Here is a 25,595-nt window from a genome sequence, read left to right as displayed (position 1 = left end):
CTGTCACCAAATGTTGATTGTTTGTCAGAGTGAGTGGAGGAGGCGTGGCTTAGCCATAGGTCAATTCTGACCTATGTTGCAATGATGTTATGCTTTTAAATTGACTTATAACTCAGGTACTAGTTGCTAAAGTTTGCCAAATCAAGAGTATTCTGTTAGTAAGTCAACTAAGTTTGTTTTGATACATTTTTTTCTCAACATTATCGCATCAAACTTTTACCAACCTGGTATTAAGCTTGTTAGCATGCAAGTCAGTGATGGGCAACAGCACATACCTTTTAACATTGGGATTTGAAAATAAAATGGAGACCATCTTCTCAAAAACTTCATGATTTCAGACGAGAGTAAAATAAAAATAAAAACTGTGTTAAACAGTGTTAACATTTGCCAAAGTCTGCTATCAAAACACATATTTATTTTTTTAAACAAATTAATAAAATAATTATAGTTTATTTAAGTTTTTAAGTTTGTTTGATAGCTTTATGTCACCAGTTGTCTTGTCTAATTGTATTCCTCCTAAGAAATGTTATTTATGTAATCCTCTGGTATGCCCTCCATACTCAAAACCTTATATAATATACTGAAATTCAGATGTGAATTAAGCAGTACAGCACAAACAGCAGTGTATCGCAACACGCAGAGTTATTAAATAAAAAAATTCTAGAAATTAGTATTGTAGTTTTCTAATATGTGATTAGTTATCACAAAGGCGCTCTCTGTTTATATTTCAAATACGGTGCCTATGAAGTGTGTCCAAAAGCATTTCTCTGAGATGCCTTTATGCCTCCGAAGTCATTGCCTCATGAGGCAGCGAGGCAACAAGTCAGCTGCCTAAGTTTTCAAACGCAGCCAGCGTTGTCATGCTACACAATTTAAATTAAATCAAAAAGGTCTGTGTAACACTTTTATCAAATTTACATTCGCTAAATTATGACTTTAGACTTTTCTTTTCATTTTTGCATTGCATTTGCATTGTATGGTCTGAAAACTGAATTGTCAAGGGTTACACGGACTAAATGTAAGATGTCCATCTACATTGATTATACTTTGTTTGATTTAATTAATGTAAATATTGTTAAAAACACTTTTTGTATTTATAGAATTAAAACATGGCTGTTTTTTATAATTAATAAAAGGGCTTTTTTCACTTGAAGCAAATGCTGCCTTTTCCCTTTATTTTCTTGTCAGAGTGAACCAGAATGCTTAATTTTCATGTTAAATTCTCAATTTTTTTAGGGGGGGAGGGGCAGACCCTCTACAAAGATTTTATTCTGAACCTTATCACTTTTTTCAACTCTTGTGAGTTTGCAGGTATGATACTTAATGCTTTAGCTGGTCAAACTACTGTAAAGTTAAATTTAACATCAGTAGTCAAAGCACACAACAGGCTAACACACATCTGACATCCATATTACATTCTATTAATTTTTAATATTTTTTATTCTATTAATATTAATTATTATTATTAATATAATATGATTAATTAATCAGTAAAATGTATCACTATTGACAGTCCTAGTTCTAACATAATTTTTGGTTCACTGAGTTTTTTTAAAGAGTAAAAAATCAAAAGACAGGTAACATCTTTGACTTGTAAACAAATTGAGTTGTTTTGGTGTTCATGAGGTTTAACAAGGCTAAGGGTTACTGTTTGCATAAATAAAACTACATCTAAAATGAAGTACATCCAGACATCTGAACTATGGTGGATCAGTTGCCTGCACCTACAGCTTCCCGCTGCCCAATTGGGATGTCCTCATGCAATCTGAAAAAGAAAAATAATAATCTTGTATTAAATGTGCCAAAAAATGCATTTATACAATATGGTACATTGTTGTCTGAAATCTACATAGAAGGTATGTAACCTTTTTAAGTGCAAAAATGACACAGAGATGGTTTTACATTTACAACCCTAGGATTTGTCTCCAGAATGAAATGGTCTATTATTTTCTAATTTGAAAGGGTCATGAATAATAATGTTGAGTTCTGCTTTAAATGGCTGTTTCTCAGAGTGGCTCATTTTTGTAGCTCTGTGTGTGGGTAAACAGACCTTAAAGGTGCAGTGTGTACATTTTAGCGGCTTCTAGTGGTGAGGTTGAAAATTGCAACCAACGGCTTAGTCCACTGCTCACCCCTCGCTTTTGAAACGCACAGAGAAGCTATGGTAGCCGCCACCGGAAAAACATGTCATTGATGGAGACAACTTAGTAAACAAAGTTTGTCCATTAAGGGCTTCTGCAGAGACATGGCGGCACAAAATGGTGACTTCCACATAGGGGGACCCTCGGTGTATGTAGATAAAAACATCTTATTCTAAGATAATAAAAACATAACAATTCATTATAAAAAGGTCTTTATACACCCCTGATAATATAGTTTTGTATATTATTTTGCATTTCTGTCAAGAGATCCTTCTAAAAATTACACACTGCACCTTTAAGTTTGAGTCTGTGTCAGACGAAGATACAGAATTTAAGGAATAATCAATTTACCATGTCAAAATAAATCATAAACTATACTGCTTAATATCTAAAGAAAGTAAAAGCTAGCTGGTGTCAGTTATTTGTAAAAAGCATATGCATAGGTAATGTTTAACACTAAAATCTCAATTTAGCTTGCACCGTTTCTTGTTCTTTGTTGCGCAGATCCTGACTCCTGCTGTCTTTTTGGGGCCATTTTTATAAAAGTGTCCTACTGTCTGTCAAACTTCATCAGGCGCCAGCGTTATCAACTGGTGCAGACCGTCCAAGGCCTGGGGGGCATACTTTCTAGACTAGAACAATAAAAATTATATACCCCCTTTTTGTTACATATACATGTCTAAAAAGTGCCTAATAATATTCCTATAGAGTATAGACTAATGTACGGAGCCCTTCTGATGACATGGTAAAACTTTTTTTTAAATCGTGGCCACGAATTAGCAATTCGTTCCCACGAATTATTAAATCGTGCGCACGTTTTAGTAATTTGTTCCCTCGTTTAAGCTAAATCGTGCACACGATTTAGTAGTTCGTTCCCTCGTTTAAGCTAAATCGTGCCCACGTTTTATTAACTCGTTCCCTCGATTAAGTTAAATCGTGGCCACGTTTTATGAATTAGTGCCCAGAATTTCATTTAAACCATCTGGACATTAACACAACGCTAACAAGATCAAATTCACTCTAGCCATTATTAATGACGCATACTTAATGCAGTTTTATAAATTCCTGCCAAGAATTTCATTAAAATCATCGGAATAGTGACGCTTATTGCAACTCAATGCATTAATACATTTCTATTAAGTATAAAATTCATACACCTTATGGCTCCTGTATATATACAGTTTATTAACTCCTTCACAGAATTTCATAAAATATATTGGGACATAACGTGAGCTAACGCATTGATACAGTGCTATATAAGGATCAAATTCATACATCTTGGGTCTTAAACCGTTTTATTCATTCATGCTCGGAAAAATCGGGATCGGGAAATTAACATGACCCTTAACGCATAAATACAGTGCTATTTAAAGATCAAGATTAATCTATATACCTTATTAATGAGCCATACTTCATATACAGTTTTATTAATTCCTGTGCAGAATAAAAAAAACCTTAACACAACCTTTAGGACATTAACATGACGCTTAATGCATGCTAATGCATTAAATACAGTGCTTTTAAGATCAAAATCACTTTATTAATAAGTCACATATTCCTGCACAGAATTAAAAAAACATATTGGGACATTAACGTGACGCAGTAATTAATTTTGTCATTTATTTTGGTTTGTCCAACTAAAAAATCACCTAAGTGACATAAAGAGATTTTATTAAGTTATTTTATTTTAGTGATATTTAAGCCCCTGAATTATTTAGTTTAATTAATTACTGCGTCACGGTAATGTCCCAATATGTTGGGACAATATATGGGCAGGAATAAATAAAACAGAATATGTATATGACTTATTAATAGTGATTTTGATCTTTTACTGTATTTAATGCATTAGCATGCATTAGCATCGCTGGTCAAACTGTGCAGCCTCTTTGCTTAACATAAAAGTGCTCAACCTGTTCGGCAGGTCCAACCATAGGGATTTTAAAAAATATATGGGGATCATTGAACGGCTCCTCCCCAAATGGCATAGCCTGTCGGCCTTTGATGTAAAAAGCCGCGACGCTGAATGCTTGTTTACTGTAGTACATATGCGGTCGGATTGATCCGTCAAGCAGATAGACTATTTGATAGAAAGTGTGGATTAAGGATGTTTAAAATCTCTAGCTTGGTGGTCAGTACATGAATGGATCAAATCAGCACATTTGCAAAGGTTTGTCTCCATATGGCTATATAATAAATACAAATAAGAAGGGTAACTTTGCAGTATCACATTATATATTTTCTACTAAGTGATTTTCATATTATAAACAAGAGTATTCAACTGCAATATGGCAATATCCTCACAACATTATTATTTCTCAAAACTTTGACAAATTTTTTTTTTCAAAGGAACTGTATTATTGCAGTTATTCAAAGATGCACACATTATTCCGCATATGATTTAAATATTAGTCGAGAGTATATAACAGCAATGAACGTCTTATCTGGCAATAAATATCCACATAACTTCAAATAACAGCATAATGAAATTAATAAAAAGACAAGGAAGCAGGATTGGCATGTAAATTGTATTATTATTACCGGAAAAACAGCAAAATAACTGAAATAAACTCTGAGGTAAATGAGCAATAACAGTGGAAAAAACTTTATTATCTATCAAAACTTTATATGACAAAAATTATATTTAAAGTTATTCAAAGATGCACACATTATTCATGAACACGTTCATCTCTGGCCTGGCTCTGTTATGTAATAGCTGATTGACAGGTGCGCAACTCCGTCTTTCGAACAGGTATAATTTTGTATAGTTACTCATTTAGGAAAATTATCCATGATTTAATGATTTTATTATTATTATGAAAATGTTTTTTTTTTTTGCAGATTGATTACGATTTGTATACCATAGTTTAAATACAAGACTTTTTTTTTTACCACGGAGGGCCGGTGGTATACGGAATTTCCCGATAGATTTTTTGGTCCCACTCCGCCCCTGACTGTATTAATGCATTAGGCGTCACATTAATGTCCCTACTTTTTAATGGCCTACTGGGCACGAATTAATAAAACTGTATAAGACCCAAGGTGTATGAATTTGATCCTTACATAGCACTGTATCATGAGCCAGCTCACGTTAATGTCCCAATATGTTTTTTAATTCTGTGCAGGAATAAATAAAACGGACTATGTGACTTATTAATAAAGTGATTTTGCATTAAGCGTCATGTAAATGTCGGTTGTGTTAAGTTTTTTTTTTATTCTGCACAGGAATTAATAAAACTGTATATGAAGTATGGCTCATTAATAAGGTATATAGATTAATCTTGATCTTTACATACTGTATTTATGCGTTAAGCGTCATGTTAATGCCCCGATGGTTTATTTTTTATTATTCCGGGCAGGAATGAATAAAACGGTTTAAGACCCAAGATGTATGAATTTGATTCTTATATAGCACTGTATCAATGCGTTAGCTCACGTTATGTCCCAATATTTTTTATGAAATTCTGGGAAGGAGTTAATAAAACTGTATATATACACGAGCCTAAGGTGTATGAATTTTATACTTAGTAGCAATGTATTAATGCATTGAGCTGCGATAAGCGTCACTATTCCGATGGTTTAAATGAAATTCTGGGCACTTATTCATAAAACGTGGGCACGATTTAACTTAATCGAGGGAACGAGTTAATAAAATGTGGGCACGATTTAACTTAATGGAGGGAACGAATTACTAAAACGTGGCCACGATTTAATAATTCGTGGGAACGAATTGCTAATTCGTTGCCACGATTAAAAAAAAAGTTTTACCATGTCATCAGAAGGGCTCCGTACTAATGAAATAATATCGCCAATATATATTTTTTCATAAGGCCATTTTTGGTGCGTGATGCACGTGGTGGGAGTGGCGGCACAGAATAGACCTGTGTGGTAAATTGATTTCTTGATGAGTGCAATTGATTACCTGTACTTCGAATTCATGGACGATGCTGGACTTTTGTGCTGTGTTTGGATGTTACGCCTACTAGCACTATGCATTACATTTAGAAAAAGATTTTCTTCATATCAAAACTTTACATTTCCTCAGGACTCAATGCTAAATACATGTCTGACCGTTGGAACGAACAAAAAAAACTAGAAAATCTCATTCATGACGATTTATGATCATTTTATTTCTGTTACTCCTTTGCCTACAAAGACGCTGATGCAGGGATCCCCTGTTTCAAGATGACGGCTCCATTTGATTCATTCGTTCCAATGAACTGCTGTAGCCAAGGCGACATCAGGTATACTATGATCTCCAACAAGGGAAAAGCTTAATTTAGGATTATGCTCACACCTTTTATACATTAGCAGCTGCTAATGGTTGGACTGACTTCTCTCTACTGACCACCTATCATCAGGGATTGGACCCCTCCCTCGGCTGCATAAGATAAGATAAGATAAGATAAGATAAGATAAGATAAGATAAGATAAGATAAGATAAGATAAGATAAGATAAGATAAGATAAACTTTTATTGTCCCGAAGGAAATTTGTTTTAGACGCACAATACAGCTGCTGCACAATAACATACTACATTCATACAGTGCAAAGAGAAGGCCACGCTGCCTTGCTCACAGTGTACATTGAACAACTAAGTTGAACCATACCCAGTGTTCAACACACCCTTGGTCAACATTACATATGTTGTTACACACACTAGGGATGGAAAAAAACTATAATTGTTGACCACTACCTAACTTATGGTTTAGTGCTTTAATGGACAGTGGGACAAAATAACTTTAAAGCGGTTAAGCCTACATTGAGGGACTCGAAAGTGTCTTCCCGAGGGAAGAAGTTGGTACTCGGAGTGAAGGACGTGAGTAGGATCTGAAATAATTTTTTGAGCCTGTCTAGTAATGGTTTTTTCAAAAAGAGCCTGAAGTGTGGGATGCTGCTTGACCCCCATAATTTTCATGGCTCTCTGTATTAACCGTGTAATCTGGGCTTTTAAGTGTACACCAAGGTTTCCCAACCAGGCTGAGATGCCATATCGTAAAATGCTCTCGATTACAGCATGGTAAAAGAGAAGCAACACTTTCTGATTTACACCAAAGACTCTTAACCTTCGAAGAAAGTACAGATGTTGGACCCTAATACAAACATTTTCCACCTGAGTATTCCATGTAAGTTTATTATCAATATGAATGCCCAGATATCTGTAAGAATCCACCTGGGCTACCCTTACGAAAAAGAAGTACACTTCAAGTAAATTTTATTAAGAATACTTAAGTAATGTTGGAGTATAGTTTTAAGTATACTTTATGTAGTAAGTGTACTAACATTTATGTTCTAGTAGTATACTTGTAAGTGTACTGCTTGAATACCGCTTGGGACTAAATTGGCCCACTTTTAGTATATAAAAGTATACTTCTAAGTGTACTATAAGTGTAAGAGTAGTCAACTTTAAGTGTACAACTAGTGCACAATTAGTTCTTCATTTGTAATGCAAGTGAACTCATGAGTATACTAGTAGTTTTCTAGACTTATACTTCAAGTGTACATGCAAATATTCTGTTAGTGTACTCTTAGTAAACTAGAAGTTACTTATTGTGTGCTGCAGGTATACTTCCAAGTGTTCTTTTAATATACTTTTAGTTAACTAGTAGTTTATTAGTCATATACTTCAAGTGTACATGCAAGTGTTCTGTTAGTGTACTCTTAGTAAACTAGTATGTTACTTATTGTATACTGCTTGTGTAACAAAGCACTTTGACACTGAGGATCCATCTGCAGGTTTTTATTAAACACACTCATATTCCAACAGGCAAGGTCAAACAACAGCAAACACAGCAATGTAGGGCAGGCAAATCTCGTAGTCATGAAACAGGCAAAATTGTCAGGACAGGCAACATACTCATAAACCGGGTAAAACAGATAAAGATCAATAAATACAGATAGATATGCAGGCAGGCAAACCACTCAGCAATGACTGGTTCAAATCAAGACTTTGCACTGACTGAGTTTATATAGGCTGTCCAATGAGTTTCAGGTGGCAGACTAATCAGTCCAGGCATGCGGGATTATGGGAAATGGAGTCCAGAACGAAAGTTAATATTCAGGGGGTTCAGCCATATATATAGATATATATACAACCTCAAATCAGAAAAAGTTGGGACACTGTAGAAATTGTGAGTAAAAAAGGAATGGAATAATTTACAAATCTCATAAACGTATATTTTATTCACAATAGAATATAGATAACATATCAAATGTTGAAAGTGAGACATTTTGAAATGTCATGCCAAATATTGGCTCAATTTGGATTTTATGAGAGCTACACATTCCAAAAAAGTTGGGACAGGTAGCAATAAGAGTATAAAAGTTAAATGTACATAAGGAACAACTAAAGGACCAATTTGCAACTTAATTGGCAACATGATTGGGTTTAAAAAGTGTGGCAGTGCCTCTCAGAAGTCAAGATGGGCAGAGATATTCTATATTCTATTGTGAATAAAATATAAATTTATGAGATTTGCAAATTATTCCATTCCTTTTTTACTCACAATTTCTACAGTGTCCCACTGTAGTGTCCCATTATATATATATTTTATTTTTATTTTTGTTTGATTAGCTCACTGATAGCATACGAAAGATTTAGCTTAAAATTGAAAGTACAATTATAAGGTATATGTCAAGTATAAAAATTTATACACAGGAACAATGTATTGTACTTTAAGTGCAATATATATATTTATAGTATGATGTTAAGTTCACTTAAAGTAAAGTTGAGTAGTAAACTACTAGTTTACTAAAAGTAGTAAAAGAATACTTGCAAGTATACCTGCAGCACACAATTAGTAACTTACTAGTTTACTAAGAGTCACTAACAGAACACTTGCATATACACTTTCAGTATGAGTACACTAGTTAACTAAAAGTATAGTAAAAGAATACTTGCAAGTATACCTGCAGCACCAAATTAATAACCTACTAGTTTACTAACACTAAAGATTCTCCATGAAGATAATATACATTTGTACACTAAATATACTTTCAAAATGTACTTAAAATATACTGTTTCTAAAGGATGCTAAATAATGTATTTTATAAATATGCTGTCAGTGCATTATTATAATGATAATTTTAACAGATAAAGTATACCTAAAATAAACTTTAAAATAAGTTCAAATTAGTATACTTTAAAAATTGCACAGAACTTTAACTCCAAGTATATTTTTTTAAGGTATACTTTTAAAAATATATAAAAATATAATTATTTTGAAATATGTTAAAAGTTTAATTGTAAGCAAATATGTTGTAAGCATACTTTCAATATATTCAAAGTTGGTACATTTAAAGTTAAATATACTTGAAATACAATAATGTATATTTATTTTTCACCAGGGCTATTCATATGGCTTTTTGCAGCTTTCTTGATGTAGCTTTCGTTGTTGCATTTTTACTTTTAGCCATTTACATTTAATACTTTTAAGTACATGTCAGTAAACAAGTATAGGCCAAATATACTTAGACATTTCGGTCAGTATAGGTCAAGTATACTTTAGTACAATTTAAATATATTTCTGAGAAGTACCTAAAGTACATTGTAGAGAGGTACATAAAAAGTAAACTGAAAGTATACTTTTTTATTTTAAGTTTAAAAGAAGTATACTTATAGCACACTTGAATAAACTTCTTTTTCGTAAGGGTATATTCTGACCGTTAATGACCACTGGTGAGTGGTCTCCGGTGGATTTAGGGTCAAACAACATCTCCACTGTTTTCTTTGTGTTGATACTAAGGAAATGTTTATCACACCACTGGACAAAATTCTGTACCTCATGTGTATATACAACATCTGATGTCCCAGATATGAGGCCTAAAATAGCTGTATCATCAGAAAATTTAATGCATCTCTCTGCTTACAATGACACCATGGTGCCTGAGAAAATTACCCTCCAGCCCTCCACCAACCAGAGTTTCCCCCGCTCTCCAAAACAATCCAATGAGCCCATATAGATCGACTACACTCTACTATTCCCAGATGAAAATCAACGCTGGGTGACCCAGGGGCTATGCCTATATATATTTATAGAAGAACAAGAGATGAAACTCTGAAGTTACCAAAGAGTTACTGAACAACAGCTGTACAGCACAGATAATTTCTTAAATTAAGCCATCAGTAAATTTTGTTCACTTGCTACACCTATAGTAAATGATGTATTGTCTTGTATGTATGTGTTGTGTTGTTGCTGTTCTCAGTTGTGGAATTCAATCATTAAATAGAAACACATTTGAGATAGTTTATTTCTTGCTTTATTATTTCATTCTATTTTATGCTACTTTAAACATTTACTATTATTATTAGTTACCAACTCCACTAGGTATGAAATATATTTTGTACATATTAATCCCCTAGATCACACTACAAACATGATAATCATATAGAACATGATGCTTTGCTATGTCTGTTATTCTATAATTGCCACATTTGGACAGTGGCTGTTTTTTGTTTTGTTTAACTTAATCCATTTCAAGCAATTCTGATTATTCTGTATATGGGTGTATATTTGTATGTATATGAAGCCTATATATTATGTGTGGATAATAGGATAATATATGAGTTTGTATGTCGGTATATGGGAGATGTGTTCTATGTTTTTATATTATGTGTGTGTGTGTGTGTGTGTGTGTGTGTGTGTGTGTTTGTGTGTGTGTGTGTGTGTGTGTGTGTGTGTGTGTGTGTGTGTGTGTGTGTGTGTGTGTGTGTGTGTGTGTGTGTGTGTGTGTGTGTGTGTGTGTGTGTGTGTGTGTGTGTGTGTGTGTGTGTGTGTGTGTGTGTGTCTATATATATATATGTATATATATATATATATATATATATATATATATATATATATATATATATAGTGTATATATTCTTTCTTTCTTTTTTATTGCTTGAAATAAACTTAAATCAAATTAAATTTCATATGTTGTTGGTAATGATTCAGTGTTTGTAATGGTAATTGCAAAGAATTTCAAACCAAACTGAAGGTTTTGTGGGGGAAAAAGTGAAAGACTTTGATGATCACTAGTCTGGTTGTATGTTATTCTGTGTTGTTATCATTTAGTTTGGATTTGATCTTTAATGTACTTTTTCTACAAAGTATCTGATATTTAGATATACTGCTCAAAACTCATGTTTAAATCAAGGTTTGAATAGTCAGAAGCAAATTCTTTATATATGAAAACATAGGCAAATTACAGACTGTGAGTCAGAAGCAGACGAAATTATGATAATGTGCATCAAGTCCACGTTGACTGGCTGGGAAAGTAAACTGTTGCCTACAATCCTTGGATTCATTGTAGTACTTGTAGTACTTTCAGTTGGAGATGATAACTTTGGGATTTGTAATTTTGCAAATCGTTAACATGTACTAACACACACTTACACACCAAAAGAAATGTTAAATCATGGAAAGGAAAATATGTGCTCTTTAATGTGAACCAAAGTAATCTGTCAAGTTGTATGGCTTTTTAAGACAAAACTAAGAGAAAGTGTATAATTAAAGCCCATTGTAGACTGTTTAGATAAAGGCACTCACAGGGAATAGCATGGTGAGTCTCGGTCATCGAAGTGAGTGTAGGGATTCACTTTGTTGAGCTTTGTTAGGCATATCCAGCAGAAATAACTCCAACAGGAGGTACACGTCATCTTGTTACAGCCCTGCACCTTCTGAATATTGAGAAACATCAAATGCAGTTCAGGACAGTGACAAACAACAAGGACCTGTGTTGAATAGAATTATTAATATTAGCCACATGAATGGCAGAAAGTTATTTTTAAGAGATATTAAAGGTTTGTAAAAGGTGCCACTTTGCAGTTTAACTCTTTCCCCGCCAGCTGTTTTTTTAAAAGTTGCCAGCCAGTGCCAGCATTTTTCATGACTTTCACAAAAGTTTAATACCTTCCAGAAAAAGTTATTTCAAAAAATTCATTCTACCTTAATTAGTTCTCTTTTTATCACCTCTCAAATATGGGCAGGTTTCTTAAAAAACACATTTTGAGCACAAGTTGAGATAATTCAATTTTTGTAAAAGGACTTGATAGAGAGCAGATTCAGAGCAATACTCAAAACATATACAGACATACAGCTGTTTGCCCTAGGGCGATACATCTGGGTTTTATAAGTTGCGGAAGCCACCTGGTGGATAATAGCAGTATTACGGATTGCCGGAAATACTCGTCATTGGCAGTCAAGTGCTTTCTCTTTATTTGAAAATGGTGGGGAAGAGTTAATAATTTAATCAACAGCAATTTTTTATATATATACTCAGGTAACAAAGTTATGAATGAAGTTTCTTAATTCATAAAGATTAAGGAAACATCCAAAAAGTTACATTTGTAATTATCTTACATTAACATTTATCTTATGTAAATGTTTTTGCAAATGAGTTCTTTAAACACAAATAAAATGTTGTCATTAAAAAATTGATTAAAGGCACAGTATGTAAGAAATCCGTAAGTGTACCTACATGATCCCAAAGGTTTCCAACAATAATTAGATTCAAAGAAATTCGCAATTTAGTCAGTGTAATGTCCCTTTGTATTCTGTCAGTGTGTCATGTCTACGTTATTACTGTTTCCACTTCTAATGCTGTGTAAATCATAGGTGTGTTTAACTTAATGTGACGCAGAGCTGCACAGACCAATCTGCAGATGTAAATCAATGTAAACTACAGGTAAAAAGGCTTTAAACCTAATTTTAATGGGTGACGTAATGAAATAAAGTTTTATAACCCTTACCTTACAACTAGAGATGCACCGACATGCCAACTTTGGTGATTGCCACTGCTGGCGCCACCACAAGCCTCTCACCATCTAAACCTACACCGACTACATTCATTTCCAAATGTTTGATGTTTTCGTTTTTATGAGTTTCTTTTTGTTTCTGGCAGCCCTGCTAAAAAACCAATAGACACCATCACAGAAATTCTATAGGTTTTATTGGGAATTTTATTGGTTCTTATGGAATATGGCCCAAAATACACTACAGTGTATTGGTCTTTGTTGGTCTCTAATGGTATGTATTGGTTCTATGTATTGGTTCCAATGGAATATGGCCCAAAACACACTACAGTGTAGTGGTTTTAATGGTAAAAGCTAATGGTTCCTATTGGTACTTTAATGGAAACCATTAGAATTTTCTGTAATGATTTTATAGTTTTTTTCAGAAGGGTTTCTTTTTGTTTGTATAAGTTTATTTTAGTTCACTGTAACTTTGACTATTTGATTTATTATGTGATTGTTATGATCAGGGCATTGCTGAAAGAGAATTGAAAGTTCATCAAGCCTACTTAGGGCTCTATCTTACACCCGGCGCAATGCAGCGCAATGTGCGACGCAAGTGTCTTTTGCTAGTTTCCACCCTGCGCAATTATAATTTTCACGTTTAGCGCCACGTTGTTAAAATATCAAATGCATTTGCGCCCCCTTTTGCGCCCATGGGCGTTCTGGTCTGAAAACGAGGTGTGTTCAGGCGCATTGTTGGCGCGTTGCTATTTTGAGGCAACTAAAATAGACTACGCCATTGACCAACAAAAACCTGCTCTAAAGTCTAAAGTCAATGGCGCAATAGTGTTTTTTGTTATTTAAAGAGCGCATTAGTAATATGCGCCTAAACGGGACGACAACGCGGGTTTGCTTATCACATACATGAATGGCAGCAGCACAAAAACGCTTTTAAATATGAAAGATTAAAGAATTGAATGTAAAAGATTATTATTGAGTCTCTTGGACATAAATGAGGACAGATTATAAGACGTTAGAAGGCCCAAAGAGCTGCTTCACCTGCAGTCTGGTAAGTAAATAAATGCTTTGCTTTAAACAAATGCATCTATTTTTAAACGTTTTTAAATGCTATCTTACGGATTTATTGTACATGATGACACTGTACCTGTGGATATGGTAAGATGAGAAACATTTTAAATAATGCTTTGTAAAAAATCCCGGCCATATGGCGCTGTTCTAGTGCTGAAACGCTTCGGCTCTCTGCGCGTTTGTAAATCCTTTATCTTTTGTTTGTATTTTTAGAATACAAACCTTTTCTTGCATATTTGCTAATCATTTTATGCGATTACATTGATTATGTAAGATATCAATACATTTAGGACAGCAATTCAAAGCCTGATATTTGTACTTCTTTGACTAAGAAAAAGAAAAAGGCTTTTAAAGGTTTTAATAATAAAAAATTCAATAAAAATGAAAACAACACTTTTTTAACATTATTCTTAAACTGGTGGCTTTCTTCCTCCGCTTAGTTCTTCAGTTTACAAGGTCCGTTATCTAAATAGGGATTACGCACAGCGACAGCGCAACTGGCTTTTAAAGGGGATGATAGCTGAGTCTCTCATTGGTTTACTGCATGTTACGCCCAAAACACACCCATTACTCATTAGGAAAATATGTACAACCCTTTTCGACCCTGCGCTCGGCGCACAAACCATTTTTCTCGTTGTTAAAATAGCAAAAGTGGCAAAAAAAGGCCCATTTAGACCGTGCGCCGTGCGCTTTAGACGATGCGCTAAGATCGTTAAAATAGGGCCCTTAATCTTACTTAATGGGCGCAGTGCAGACCTGTTGCCTTGTGACATAAAAGCATACTGAGTCATTAGGCTTGTTCGACTTCATGCGGCGCCGCAAGAACTGTTAGGCGGATGGCGTTAAAGTGCCGCAAGATGAAATTACACTTCATATGATTTCTGGAATCGTTTTCGTGGTACTTTGACGTCATCCGGCTGTCGGTTCTTGCAGCGCCGCATGAAGTCGAACAAGCCAATTTAACGTAGAAAAGTCTCGCGGTGCTAAGACGTCACATGCCGATCTGTCTGCGCTGCCGGAAGCTAAACGAGCACTGAGCATTGGGTTAAATATGTAAAATCTCAGAAAATTACCAAGGTCCAGACCTCGGGGACCTCGATGATGGGTACGGCCATGCACATGAGTGAAAAAAAATACAGCAGAGAAGAATGTTTATGTCAGCTTGATATTTCTTTTTTGAGCGTGAGAGCGTAAGATTGAGGCTGAATGCGTGACTGTCACGCCAGATGCGTGAGAATTGGCAACCCTGCAAATACTACTTCAGCATGTGACACTGCATAGACTGTTTAGCGTATGACCTCAAAGTATTGCAAAAGAGTTGAGGTATAAAGCTGTTTCATTACCTCACCCATGAAAATTATTTGTAAGTCTTGTTGATCTGTTTATCGGCAGTGGAAGTAAAGACTATAACTTCTATCATTCCACACTCCCTAATAATGTCATCTAGCTCCATCACTGTTACTACTACATACTGTTCCTTTAATAGATTACATCACTTATGACTAAATGGTTGTAACCTGATCTAAAGATAACCCAAACCAATGAATGTCATTTTTTGTTCAATTCTGTACGTTTAACCAAAGAATACACACTTGAACAACAGAAATGAGATCTCTGTGTCCCAGCACAGGGGCAGTCGATGCTGACCTGTATATGCTTGCGACAAGATGGGCATTGTTTGCAGTTTTCCTTTATCCAGTCCATACTCAAAGTCTCATCTATTTCTCTCTGAATGAGCAGCTTTTCATAGTCCATTTGAAGGCGTTCCTTCTCCTTTTCACAGGCAGCAAGGTACTCCTCCTCCAACCTGCGAAGCTCAACTGTTGAAGAAAGGCACTACTATTGAACTGTTCATAAGGTATAAAACTTTTTTGAGCATTGGTATTATTCGCAGCATTGGTTCTCAAACATTTTAACTATCACCTTTGTTTAAGATTTTTTTGTTACTATTTTAGTACATTAAGCCACTGGTAGCATTGTCTTTATTATAGCTATTTATGGGGAAAACTTTTAACACGAAACTTTTAAAATTTATGTTTTATTATTCTGGGCTCATTGTTTGTAGATGGTATTGAGAGTTCAAACCACAACTAAAACGATAAAAATACATTAATACAATATCATTCGGATCACTTTCGGATCACAGGCACACTTTCAGGAAGGCATGTGAAGGAGTAAACTAAAATAACTGGATGATTAACATGGAAAGAAATGGCATGAGACAAAACTTATGAGAAAAAACAACAAAAGCTGTGAGCCAAATGTTAAACGCAACAATGCACCCAACTTTCTAGGTAAAAGTTCTACATTCAACTGAAAAGACACTGACAATACACCACCATACACCAGCTTATTAGTGGAGAGGAGACAAAGTGATATAGCCAATTAATATATATGGGGATTAGTAGGCCAATGGGCAAGTTTGGCCAGGATGCCGGGGCACACCCCTACTCTTTTTCGAATGACATCCTGCGATTTTTAAAATATAGAGTATATAAGTATATACATTAAGTATATATAGTTTTTTCCTCCTCATATTTGCACATAATAATTTGTTCCCTTTTGAGGGAACTCAAGCTGCGTTGCCACAGCACTGCTTTGGGGAATGCCTTTGTGACTGATCTGGCTATGGGACAATACCACAGGTGGAGCAGAAACTAGTGAGCTTTCTGTCTCCTCCTTCTGCATCTTCTCTGAAGGCACCCATGCTGCCTTCTAAGCATTGTCGTATCACCTCCAGCCTGCTGGGCAAGGCGTTTACAGTGGGGAGTCAGGGCGTGTCTGCATACAATAGGGCTGTTGCAGGCATTCCAGGCTGACTCTCTACAGTAGCTGGGCGACAACGATATAGTCAATGCAGACGCAGTCATTTCTCGCTGGGGTCAGTTCTCTAGGGGTGTGACAAGATCTCGTACAACCTTAAATGTGTCTCCCGAGAGTCATTATGTCACAAGATTTCTCATGGAGGTGAAATGCTGGCCTTTCTCAGACAAAAGGCTGCATCCTTCAGAGGTTGCTTTTGTAGACTACATCATAAAGTCGTATTACCGAATATTAACAAACAAATATTACAAAGTTTATTTTTATTGGTCTTTCTGATGACCAGTCTCAAGCGACTGGTTCCTTTAGTAAATTACATTGCAGAATGGAAATGTCTGCCAAATTTGTCAAAATGGGTCCTGTGCAAGGTCGAGTGTGGTTATGCCATTCAGTTTCAATGTCACCGTTTAATTACAAAATGTTGACACTGAAGCACAATGTCACACAAATAAGGTCAGGGGACTGGTTTGTCGCCTTAGACCTCAAAGATGTATATCTGTTACATCTTCATCCTTCCTCAACACAGGAACTTCCGGAAATGTGCGTTTCAATGCACATCATAACAATATCAGGTTCTTCCTTTTGGCCTGGCATTATCACCCTAAACATTCACAAAATGTGTAGATTCAACCTTGGCTCCCCTGCGCATGACAGGCATTCGCATTCTATATTATATATAAACGATTGGGTTACTCTGGCGGAGTCAAAACAGATAGCGGTTCAACATCGAGATGTTGTTCTTGCCCTTATGAGAGAATTAGGGCTGAATGCCAAAAAGAGTATGCTTTCTCCTGTACAGAGAACCAATTTTCTAGGGGTAGTTTGGGATTGCACAATGATGCAGGTGCGTCTATGCCTGCATGTATTGATGTGATCATAACAGCCAAAAAATTATCAAGCTGGGCCAGTTGCGCACTGTAAAGCAGTTCCATAGACTGCTAGGTCTCATGGCCGCTGCTTCCAACGTGAATTCTGCTGGTCTGCTGCATATGAAACCTCTACAGTGGTGGTTAAAGACCAAGGGGTTTTGGTTTCTGTCCCAAGGACCTGTGTTGGGGTGTGACACTGAAACAAGCACGTCCCTCACAGGTTCGGTGTGATTATGTAAGTGTTACAAACTAGCGCGGCAAATTCTCCTGTGGTTTCAGGACAAACTATGCGTTGAGGGCAGTTTATATATCAGGCCACCTGAATGTGGCAGATGCCCTATCAAGGCAACGGAACTTCACCCAGATGTGATGAACCAATTTGGACATGCAGAGGTGGATCTGTTTACATCTCAGGACACCACACAGTGCACTGTGGTTTCCTCTGAGGCATCCGGATCTGAGTTCTAAAGAGGGTTCATCGGGAGGGGTTGGTAGGCCCATTCTGGCCAGCCCGAGTCTGGTTCTCAAAACTAATGTCTCTTCTAGAGACCCCCTCATGGGAGATTCAAATCAGAAGAGACGTTCTGTCTCAGGCAGGGGGTGCAGTCGGTCACCCCCTCCCAGAGATGTGGAAGCTCTGGGTCTGGCCTCTATGAGGGTTGTGAACTGAGGTTGTGGAGACCATACTTTAGTCTGGCGATTAGTCATCCAGTGAACACAGTACTAGTAATGGCGCTTGTCCATTGCATAGTACCCCACGGTTTAGTTTAGTTTGGGTCGGGTCAGCTTACTTTTGGGAGCTTTTCCATTGGGTGCAGTACGTAGTACCTGATACTTTTTTTCGTACCACCTCAGTTGGGGTTCCAACCGACCCGAGCTGATACCAAACGTGACGCGAAAACATTGTAGGTCACTGATTGGTCTGAGAGAATCGTCACTGCAGCGTCATTGCTATAATGTAGATTAGCTTTACCTGTGCTAGGCTAGCTTGCGCTGTCTCGAGCAAAAATGTTGTCATCTGTGCTCTGCTATAAGTTCCCAAACTCACAAACAAACATCCACAAGTTGAGAATCAGTTTTCCAAACTTGCAGTTTGTGGCGGAACATTCGCGACGAGCACGTCAGTATTATATATGCTTAAATGCAACTTCAATGAGGCTCAACGGAGCGCCGTCGACTGACGCTGTGATGTTTGAACAAAAACTGTCATGTGAGACAGAGGTAGTTATAAACGCGATGTGCAAACATCTATTTGTGGTGGCCAATTTTAATTTTGTGGCAGACTGAGAAATAATAAATGTATGGGAATGTACAACGCTCTCACTTGTATGATGTCACAGCAGTAGGCAGCGTAAATATAACGACACGCCTATAATCCCTCCCACTCCGAAGTGATACTAAACTCGATTGAAAAGCTAACCACGCCAAAGTGAGGTGAGCTGACTCGACCCAAACTAGACTTAACCGTGGGGTACTATGCAATGGAAAAGCGCCATAAGTGTGCTCTCTATCCAGGTTACCTAGTTTTTCTGTTTCCTTGATCTTCCTTTACCTGGTGTTTTCTTAGTTAAACTTTGCTTGTTTGTATGATATACTCATTGACTGACTGCTTTAATATACTCGTTGATTGACTGAAGTGTTAGCATTTGCTTCTGTGTGTTTGTTAGCATATGTTAGCGTGTTGATTAGCTTCTGTCAACTGTAGGCTAGCAACTTGTTTATACTGCTCGTTTATGTTGCAGATTATTAGTTTTGCACTTAAAGCGTTATGTGATACAGATGTCCGTGACGTCATTTAGCCTTTTGTTGTGCAAATTGTAAAAACAATTCCAGCTGTTTTCAATCATCTGCTGTTAACACCTCCATGCTCAACGGTACATTTTCATCCATGTTTAAACAGTCACCCCACTGCTTAAAAAAGCCACACTCAACCCCTCTCTCACAGACAATTATAGGGTGCCGACATGGGACCTGGCGGTTGTGCTGGAACTGCTACCTCCCTAAAGCAAGTGGCCCGGTTGGCATCTTCTCCTATGTGCCTTGAATTTGACCCAGGGACGGTGAAGGCCTTACTGTACCCAAAGCTGGGATATGTGCCATGGGTATTGAACAATGTGCCGAGGGCCATTGTTCTGTAGGCCTTTTGCCCCCCCCCCCCCTTTAGGAGTGTGGACCAGTGCTAATTCATATGTTCACAAGACTGCTCAGTGGAGGAAGTCAGAGCATTTATTTGTTTGCTTTGGTTCCAGGAAAAGGGAACTTTATTATAAGTTTATATGATTATAAGTTTATTTGATACACATGCTTCAGATCAGTCCTGCTAGGGCGTTCCCCAAAGCGTTGCTATGGTGATGCAGTGGCTTGTTTCCTTCTCAGGGAACCAGGGTTACATAAGTTACCCGAGACATTTTATTACCGGAAAATATGCATACTATCAAAGGGTTTAAACCTGAGTTAATTTGGTTTGGATTTGTCAGGTTTTTCCAATTTAAAACGTACTCTGCAAACTTGCTTCGTGCAACAGGCCACAGGATTCCAACCACAAGGCAAAACAGTCAAACTAGAAATGGTCAAAACCAGAATCCATGCTCCCACAATAACACCACAAGAAGACATGACACCAAGAAATATTCATGGGCTCACAACCAACAAGAGCCAAAATCATGAGTTCAGATTCTGACTTCAAGATCAACACTTAAAACAAAAAGGATCTAAACATTATGCCCCGGCACAGGACTGTCATTAAAAAACTAGAAAAAACAGTGAAACATAACAGTATTTTATATCTAGTCAACTGGGGTTTATAAATTAAACTGGCCTTATGATCTTACCTTCTTTGCAGATAGACAGGCCATGGTAGGTTCGCTTGCAGATAGTACAGAAAGCGTATCGACAAGAGGGGCACATGGCCAAAGTGTTGTCAGGCTCCACCATCACAGCCATGCAACACGTCACGCGGGGACAGTAAATAACATCGGCCATCAGGTCCAGGCTTGACTGAAGGAGCAGACGGTCATAACGTGCAAACTCATCTTCTCCCACCAAGCCTTTCACCTATTAAAGCAAAACACTGATGTTAGAACCAAAACTAAAGCTGTTAAAGGAACACGCCCACATTTTGGGAATTTATCTTATTCACCGTATCGCGCAGAGTTAGATAAGTCCATACATACCTTTCTCATCTCTGTGCGTGCAGTTACTCTGTCTGACGCAGACCCCGCTAGCTTAGCTGAGCACAAAGACTGGAAGTGAATGGCTCCAGCTAGCATACTGCTCCCAATAAGTGACAAAATAACACAAACATTTTCCTATTTATGTGTTGTGATTTGTATAGTCACACCGTGTACAAATAACAAGGTCATATGAGACAGCCATCTTTTAACAGTATACATACTGGGAACTATATTTTTAAAAGGCGAAGCACTGCTTCTTGGGCAGAGTGATTGGCTGGTTCAGACAGAGTTACAGCACGCACGGAGATGAAAAAGGTATGTATGGACTTATCTAACTCTGGGGGATACGGTGAATAAGCTAAATTCCCAAAACGTGGGCGTGTTCCTTGAAGATTCGTAAACTATTCATGATTCACATTATAGTACAAACACACTAAACGGTTTCATAAGAAGTACCTGTGCTGGAGTGGCTATGGATGTACACTCTGGCTCAGGACAGTTAAGGCACTGGACTTTGCCATCTCTGATCTGGATCTGAAAGTATTCCTTCATGCAGTCCTTGCAGTAGACGTGTTGACACTCTTTAAAGAGCACACAGTTGGAGCCCAGCTTCTCAGAAAAGCAAATCCCACAACAGAATAATTTTCCATCAAACACTTTCTGCTTCTGAGCTTCATCAAAGTCCAGCAGCTGGTTTAGTATGTCTGTGCGAGAATCAAATTCTTGAACAGCTCTTGGGTCCAATTCTTGCGGTTTACTTTTATCTCCAGCAGTGTTTACCCCCTGCTTCTGGCCAGATTGACACTGAGACTGAACACCAATGCTTTGGATCTCAAGTGGAGATTGGATGCCCAGGAATTCCAGAGTCTCCTCCTTTAAGAACTGGATCCAGGTGAAAAGAACCACATTTCCTCTGTTTTCCTCCCAAAGCTTGTCCAGTCTCTTGCAAAGCGCAGAGATCTTTTCAGATATAAGATAAATTAGAAATTGATAAGAAATATCTTTAGTGCAAGAGCAGTTTATAATAACCTTTGTTTTAGATAACAAAAAATTGGAGCCATATGGATGTTTGCACGACATAAGGGCAATTAACTACATTTTCAAGTTTTGGTTGAACAAACCCTTTAACGCCCCAACAATGCAAAGATAGTCTCACCTGGACTCTTGTGAGCCATTTGGAGCTTAGAACAAAAACTGGAGTTGACAATGATGGGTAATCCACAGGGAGTGCAAAACTCAAAACCAAAGGGGGTAGAAATGAAATGTCATACTCCATACATGTTGGGTCTGTAAACAAATACACAAAACTCAAGTACTATAGAAAACCTAGCAATACATTTGAACAATCACTAATACAACTCACCCTTGACTATTAGTTTGAAGTCAGGAGGAAGCTCAAGACACATATGGATCTCGCCCTCCGGTCCTGACTCTGCCCTTCGGAACTCTTCTTCATCATATATGCTTGCTAGAGCCAGCAGTTCATCTTCTTGTGCTTCCTGGTTGTTAGACATCTGATCATTCCTGAGCTCAAAATGTCTTCATTGGTTGTAAAAATGTCACCAGTTGATTCATATGCTGAACTATAAAGGTGGCATATGACGACACAAGGATTTGTCTACAAGAAGATCATGTAGATCAGGAACTAGTTAAAGTCAACAGATACAGGTAACAATTAACAAAACTTTACTATAAATGTCTGGACTCATGTTATCAAACATGATGTGCCTACCTACATAGACCAAATTTAGATAACATACTACCATATAGATCAGTGCATACTACCCATTCTTAAATTCAATTTAAATATTTAAATTAAGTGAGGTGTTTGCTTTGTGGTGTCAAAACATGTACACTCTTAAAACGAATGTGTTAAATTAACACATCTTGTGTCTAGTTAAGGACAACACACCTAGTGTGTTGTCCTTAATTTAACACATCTCTGTGTTATTTTTAGAACAACACACTTTGTGTTGTTTTAACACATCTTGTGTTGTCCCTTTTATTTATATGAACTCTAAATCAGCACGAAATGACACATAATGTGTTAAAATTAACACATAATGTGTTAAATAGTTTAACACAAAGCAATGTGTTAAAATTAACACACCATGGATGTGTTAATTTTAACACATTGCTTTGTGTTAAACTATTTAACACATTATGTGTTGTTTTTAACACATTATGTGTTATTTCGTGCTGATTTAGAGTTCATATAAATAAAAGGGACAACACAAGATGTGTTAAAACAACACAAAGTGTGTTGTTCTAAAAATAACACAGAGATGTGTTAAATTAAGGACAACACACTAGGTGTGTTGTCCTTAACTAGACACAAGATGTGTTAATTTAACACATTCGTTTTAAGAGTGTAGGGGGTACCTATTAAACCTGTATCCTTTGAGCAAACTTTCAATTTTATGTCAAATTATAAAAAGAGAAATTTATTTTTTAACCAGTTCAGTGATTTGTTACTTCCCTGAGATGATGTGGGCTTAACTGGTGCCATGACTTTTGACTTCATAAAATATCTTTATTTTATATTCTAAAACATACATCCACCAATTAATATTTTAATATAAATATTGCATTTTAATAAACTTTTGTTCTTAAAAACTAATGCTATTCCCACCTATAGGCATAACTCATTCTAAACACAACATACAGGCTATACACTATTACTATAGAGACTTGCACTCACATTTAATTCAGTTTTAATTTATTAAAGTCCTTATCACAGTTGTTACAATGCAGCATTTCAAAAAAATTATTTTAGAGCAGACAGTAGAGATCTAAGGAATAAAACAATATAGATTAAAGGAAAAATCTAGAAAACGAAAGAATGTTCCCCAATTAACATTAGATTTTTGTACCGGTCCGGGAATGTTCCCCCAACGTTAGTTTCAGGTTCCGGGAACGTTTGGTTTTGGATTCCAGAACAAAAAACTAACGTTCCATCTTAATTAACAAAACTTTCCTAGGGGAACCAAAAACAAACCCGTAAAAATTACATTAGCGGATTGTTCTGGGAAACAGAAATTGTAAGCTGGAAAGAAGTCAAAATAACAAAACAGTGAATGTTTTCATAAGTGATATGAAATGTAAATAGCCTATATGCTTTACTTCATTACCCGCGCGCGCGAACGCACGCACACACACACACACACACACACACACACACACACACACACACACACACACACACACACATAGACATTAATAAAAAGGCATTTTGTACCTGTCCATAAAATGTTTATCCTTATATTAAGTAAAGCATATATTATTTTCACACTTCACTCTTACGGACGGGTACGAAAGAAAATGTTTAAAAAAAATGATCGACGCATGATGACGATTTGGCTGAAGTGTATATTTAATGTACATCATATGACAGCGTTACATTAGGATAGGCATATGAGTCAGAGAAACTGCGTCTGATTTTGCCCGGTAGTGATACATTTCCTACATAAGTCTATGACTTTAAGAGTTACAGAATTACAAATGTTAATGTTTGTGAACATATGTTTTATATATGATGTCTTAATGTTAATCATTATTTCTTTGTCTTACCGAATGCGCTGTCAACAAAACACCGGCTGGCCGCTGCCTGAGATTTTTATTACTGTAAATACTGAAGTAATTGGGCGGGGCTTTAAGTGCCCTTTCATCTCTCTCTCTCACCCTGTGAGTAAACAAACTACACACATACCGTAAACTTAACGAATTGCCTGCAGACACTGAAGTAGTCGATTTTAAACCTATGATTTATAATCAGTTATGCAACTATGTTGTTAAAATGACATTTTGTAATGAATAAGAATTGATGAAGAATCAACCAGGAAGAGATCAGCACCGGAGCTCAGTTTGCACGTGTACAGTGGGAGGAGCTTCAGTCTGTAGTTTGACTGTCAAATAATTAATGAGATACTTGCAGGCCCTACTGAAGGGTTTCTCTTAAACGGAAATAAAGTAATAAAAACTTTCTTTTCTGACTAACAAAATAGTGACAAAAATCATTTCAATCGATTTGAAAAGTAATACAGCAACATGTACAGGTCAGCAGGCAATAAAATAATATTACTTAATAAAATAATAAAGAAAGGTCTTTTATGCGTGGCTTAATTTTTAAAAACTTATTTGACAAAAGGGACATATTTGTCCTCGATGACCTAGAAATAAACCTTTTTATTATTAATTCTGATGTATTATTTTGCTGATTTAAACTTGAACTGTAAACCTAAAAACTGTTTCTTTTGAATAAGACAAACTCTTGAAATACGGAGCAAATGACTAAATAAAAAGCTATGTGTTTACTAAAAAGTAAACGTGTTTATCAACATGAACCCTAAAGCTGTAAACAAAAAACCTACAAAATAAAAGCCAAATACAAATCAAACACATTAATCATATATCTTTCCTCTTCAGCTGCACACTTGGAACTGCTCCAGACTTTCTGGGTTTTTTAAAAAAGATGGTTGGACAAGCAATTCAAAAGGTCCTACATAACCTTTCCATAAAAAGACTCAAATCTGTCAGATCAAGCATGAGCTTATTGATTAAATTAATTTACTGCAATTTCATTAAAATCACCTCTACTCCTGATAAATATATAAGACCCTGGACCACAAGTCATAAAGGGTCAATCATTTGAAATAGAGATTTATATAGAGATTTACATCACCTGAACGCTGAATAAAGTTAGATTGTTAGGATAGGACAATATTTGGCCGAGATACAACTATTTAAAAAAAATCTGGAATCTGACAGAGCAAAAAATTATATATTGAGAA

At 36.4% G+C, this 25,595-nt stretch overlaps 1 protein-coding gene across 2 annotated transcripts; it reads right to left on the bottom strand.

Annotated features, from left to right (window-relative positions):
• Positions 1–1,524: 1,524 nt before the first annotated feature.
• Positions 1,525–24,707, bottom strand: LOC135776704 (E3 ubiquitin-protein ligase RNF14-like). Of its 2 annotated transcripts, none has more exons than XM_065287566.2 (8): positions 24,515–24,707; positions 22,169–22,388; positions 21,962–22,092; positions 21,262–21,765; positions 20,464–20,686; positions 15,591–15,763; positions 11,668–11,798; positions 1,525–1,765 (listed from the first exon to the last, which is right to left on the bottom strand). In XM_065287566.2, the coding sequence occupies exons 2-8, from the start codon at positions 22,317–22,319 to the stop codon at positions 1,711–1,713; spliced, it is 1,368 nt and encodes a 455-aa protein (XP_065143638.1). In that variant the 5' UTR covers positions 22,320–22,388; positions 24,515–24,707; the 3' UTR covers positions 1,525–1,710. The 2 variants fall into 2 exon arrangements, with proteins under 2 accessions (XP_065143638.1, XP_065143637.1); XM_065287565.2 differs by lacking the exon at positions 24,515–24,707 and adding an exon at positions 24,376–24,442.
• Positions 24,708–25,595: the final 888 nt, after the last annotated feature.

This window comes from Paramisgurnus dabryanus, chromosome 18, assembly GCF_030506205.2.
Source record: "Paramisgurnus dabryanus chromosome 18, PD_genome_1.1, whole genome shotgun sequence".
NCBI lineage: Eukaryota > Metazoa > Chordata > Actinopteri > Cypriniformes > Cobitidae > Paramisgurnus > Paramisgurnus dabryanus.
The sequence above is the reverse complement of the archived record's forward strand: the minus strand, read 5'-3'. Positions and strand labels throughout refer to the sequence as shown.

Excerpts from the sequence above, each read along its gene's own strand:
- LOC135776704 (XM_065287566.2), bottom strand. The coding sequence starts at position 22,319 with ATGTCTAACAACCAGGAAGCACAAGAAGATGAACTGCTGGCTCTAGCA. Across the intron at positions 11,799-15,590 it reads CTTGTCGCAAGCATATACAG|AAGGTGCAGGGCTGTAACAA; the intron begins GTCAGCATCGAC and ends CTCAATATTCAG. Across the intron at positions 1,766-11,667 it reads GACTCACCATGCTATTCCCT|ATTGCATGAGGACATCCCAA; the intron begins GTGAGTGCCTTT and ends TTTCTTTTTCAG.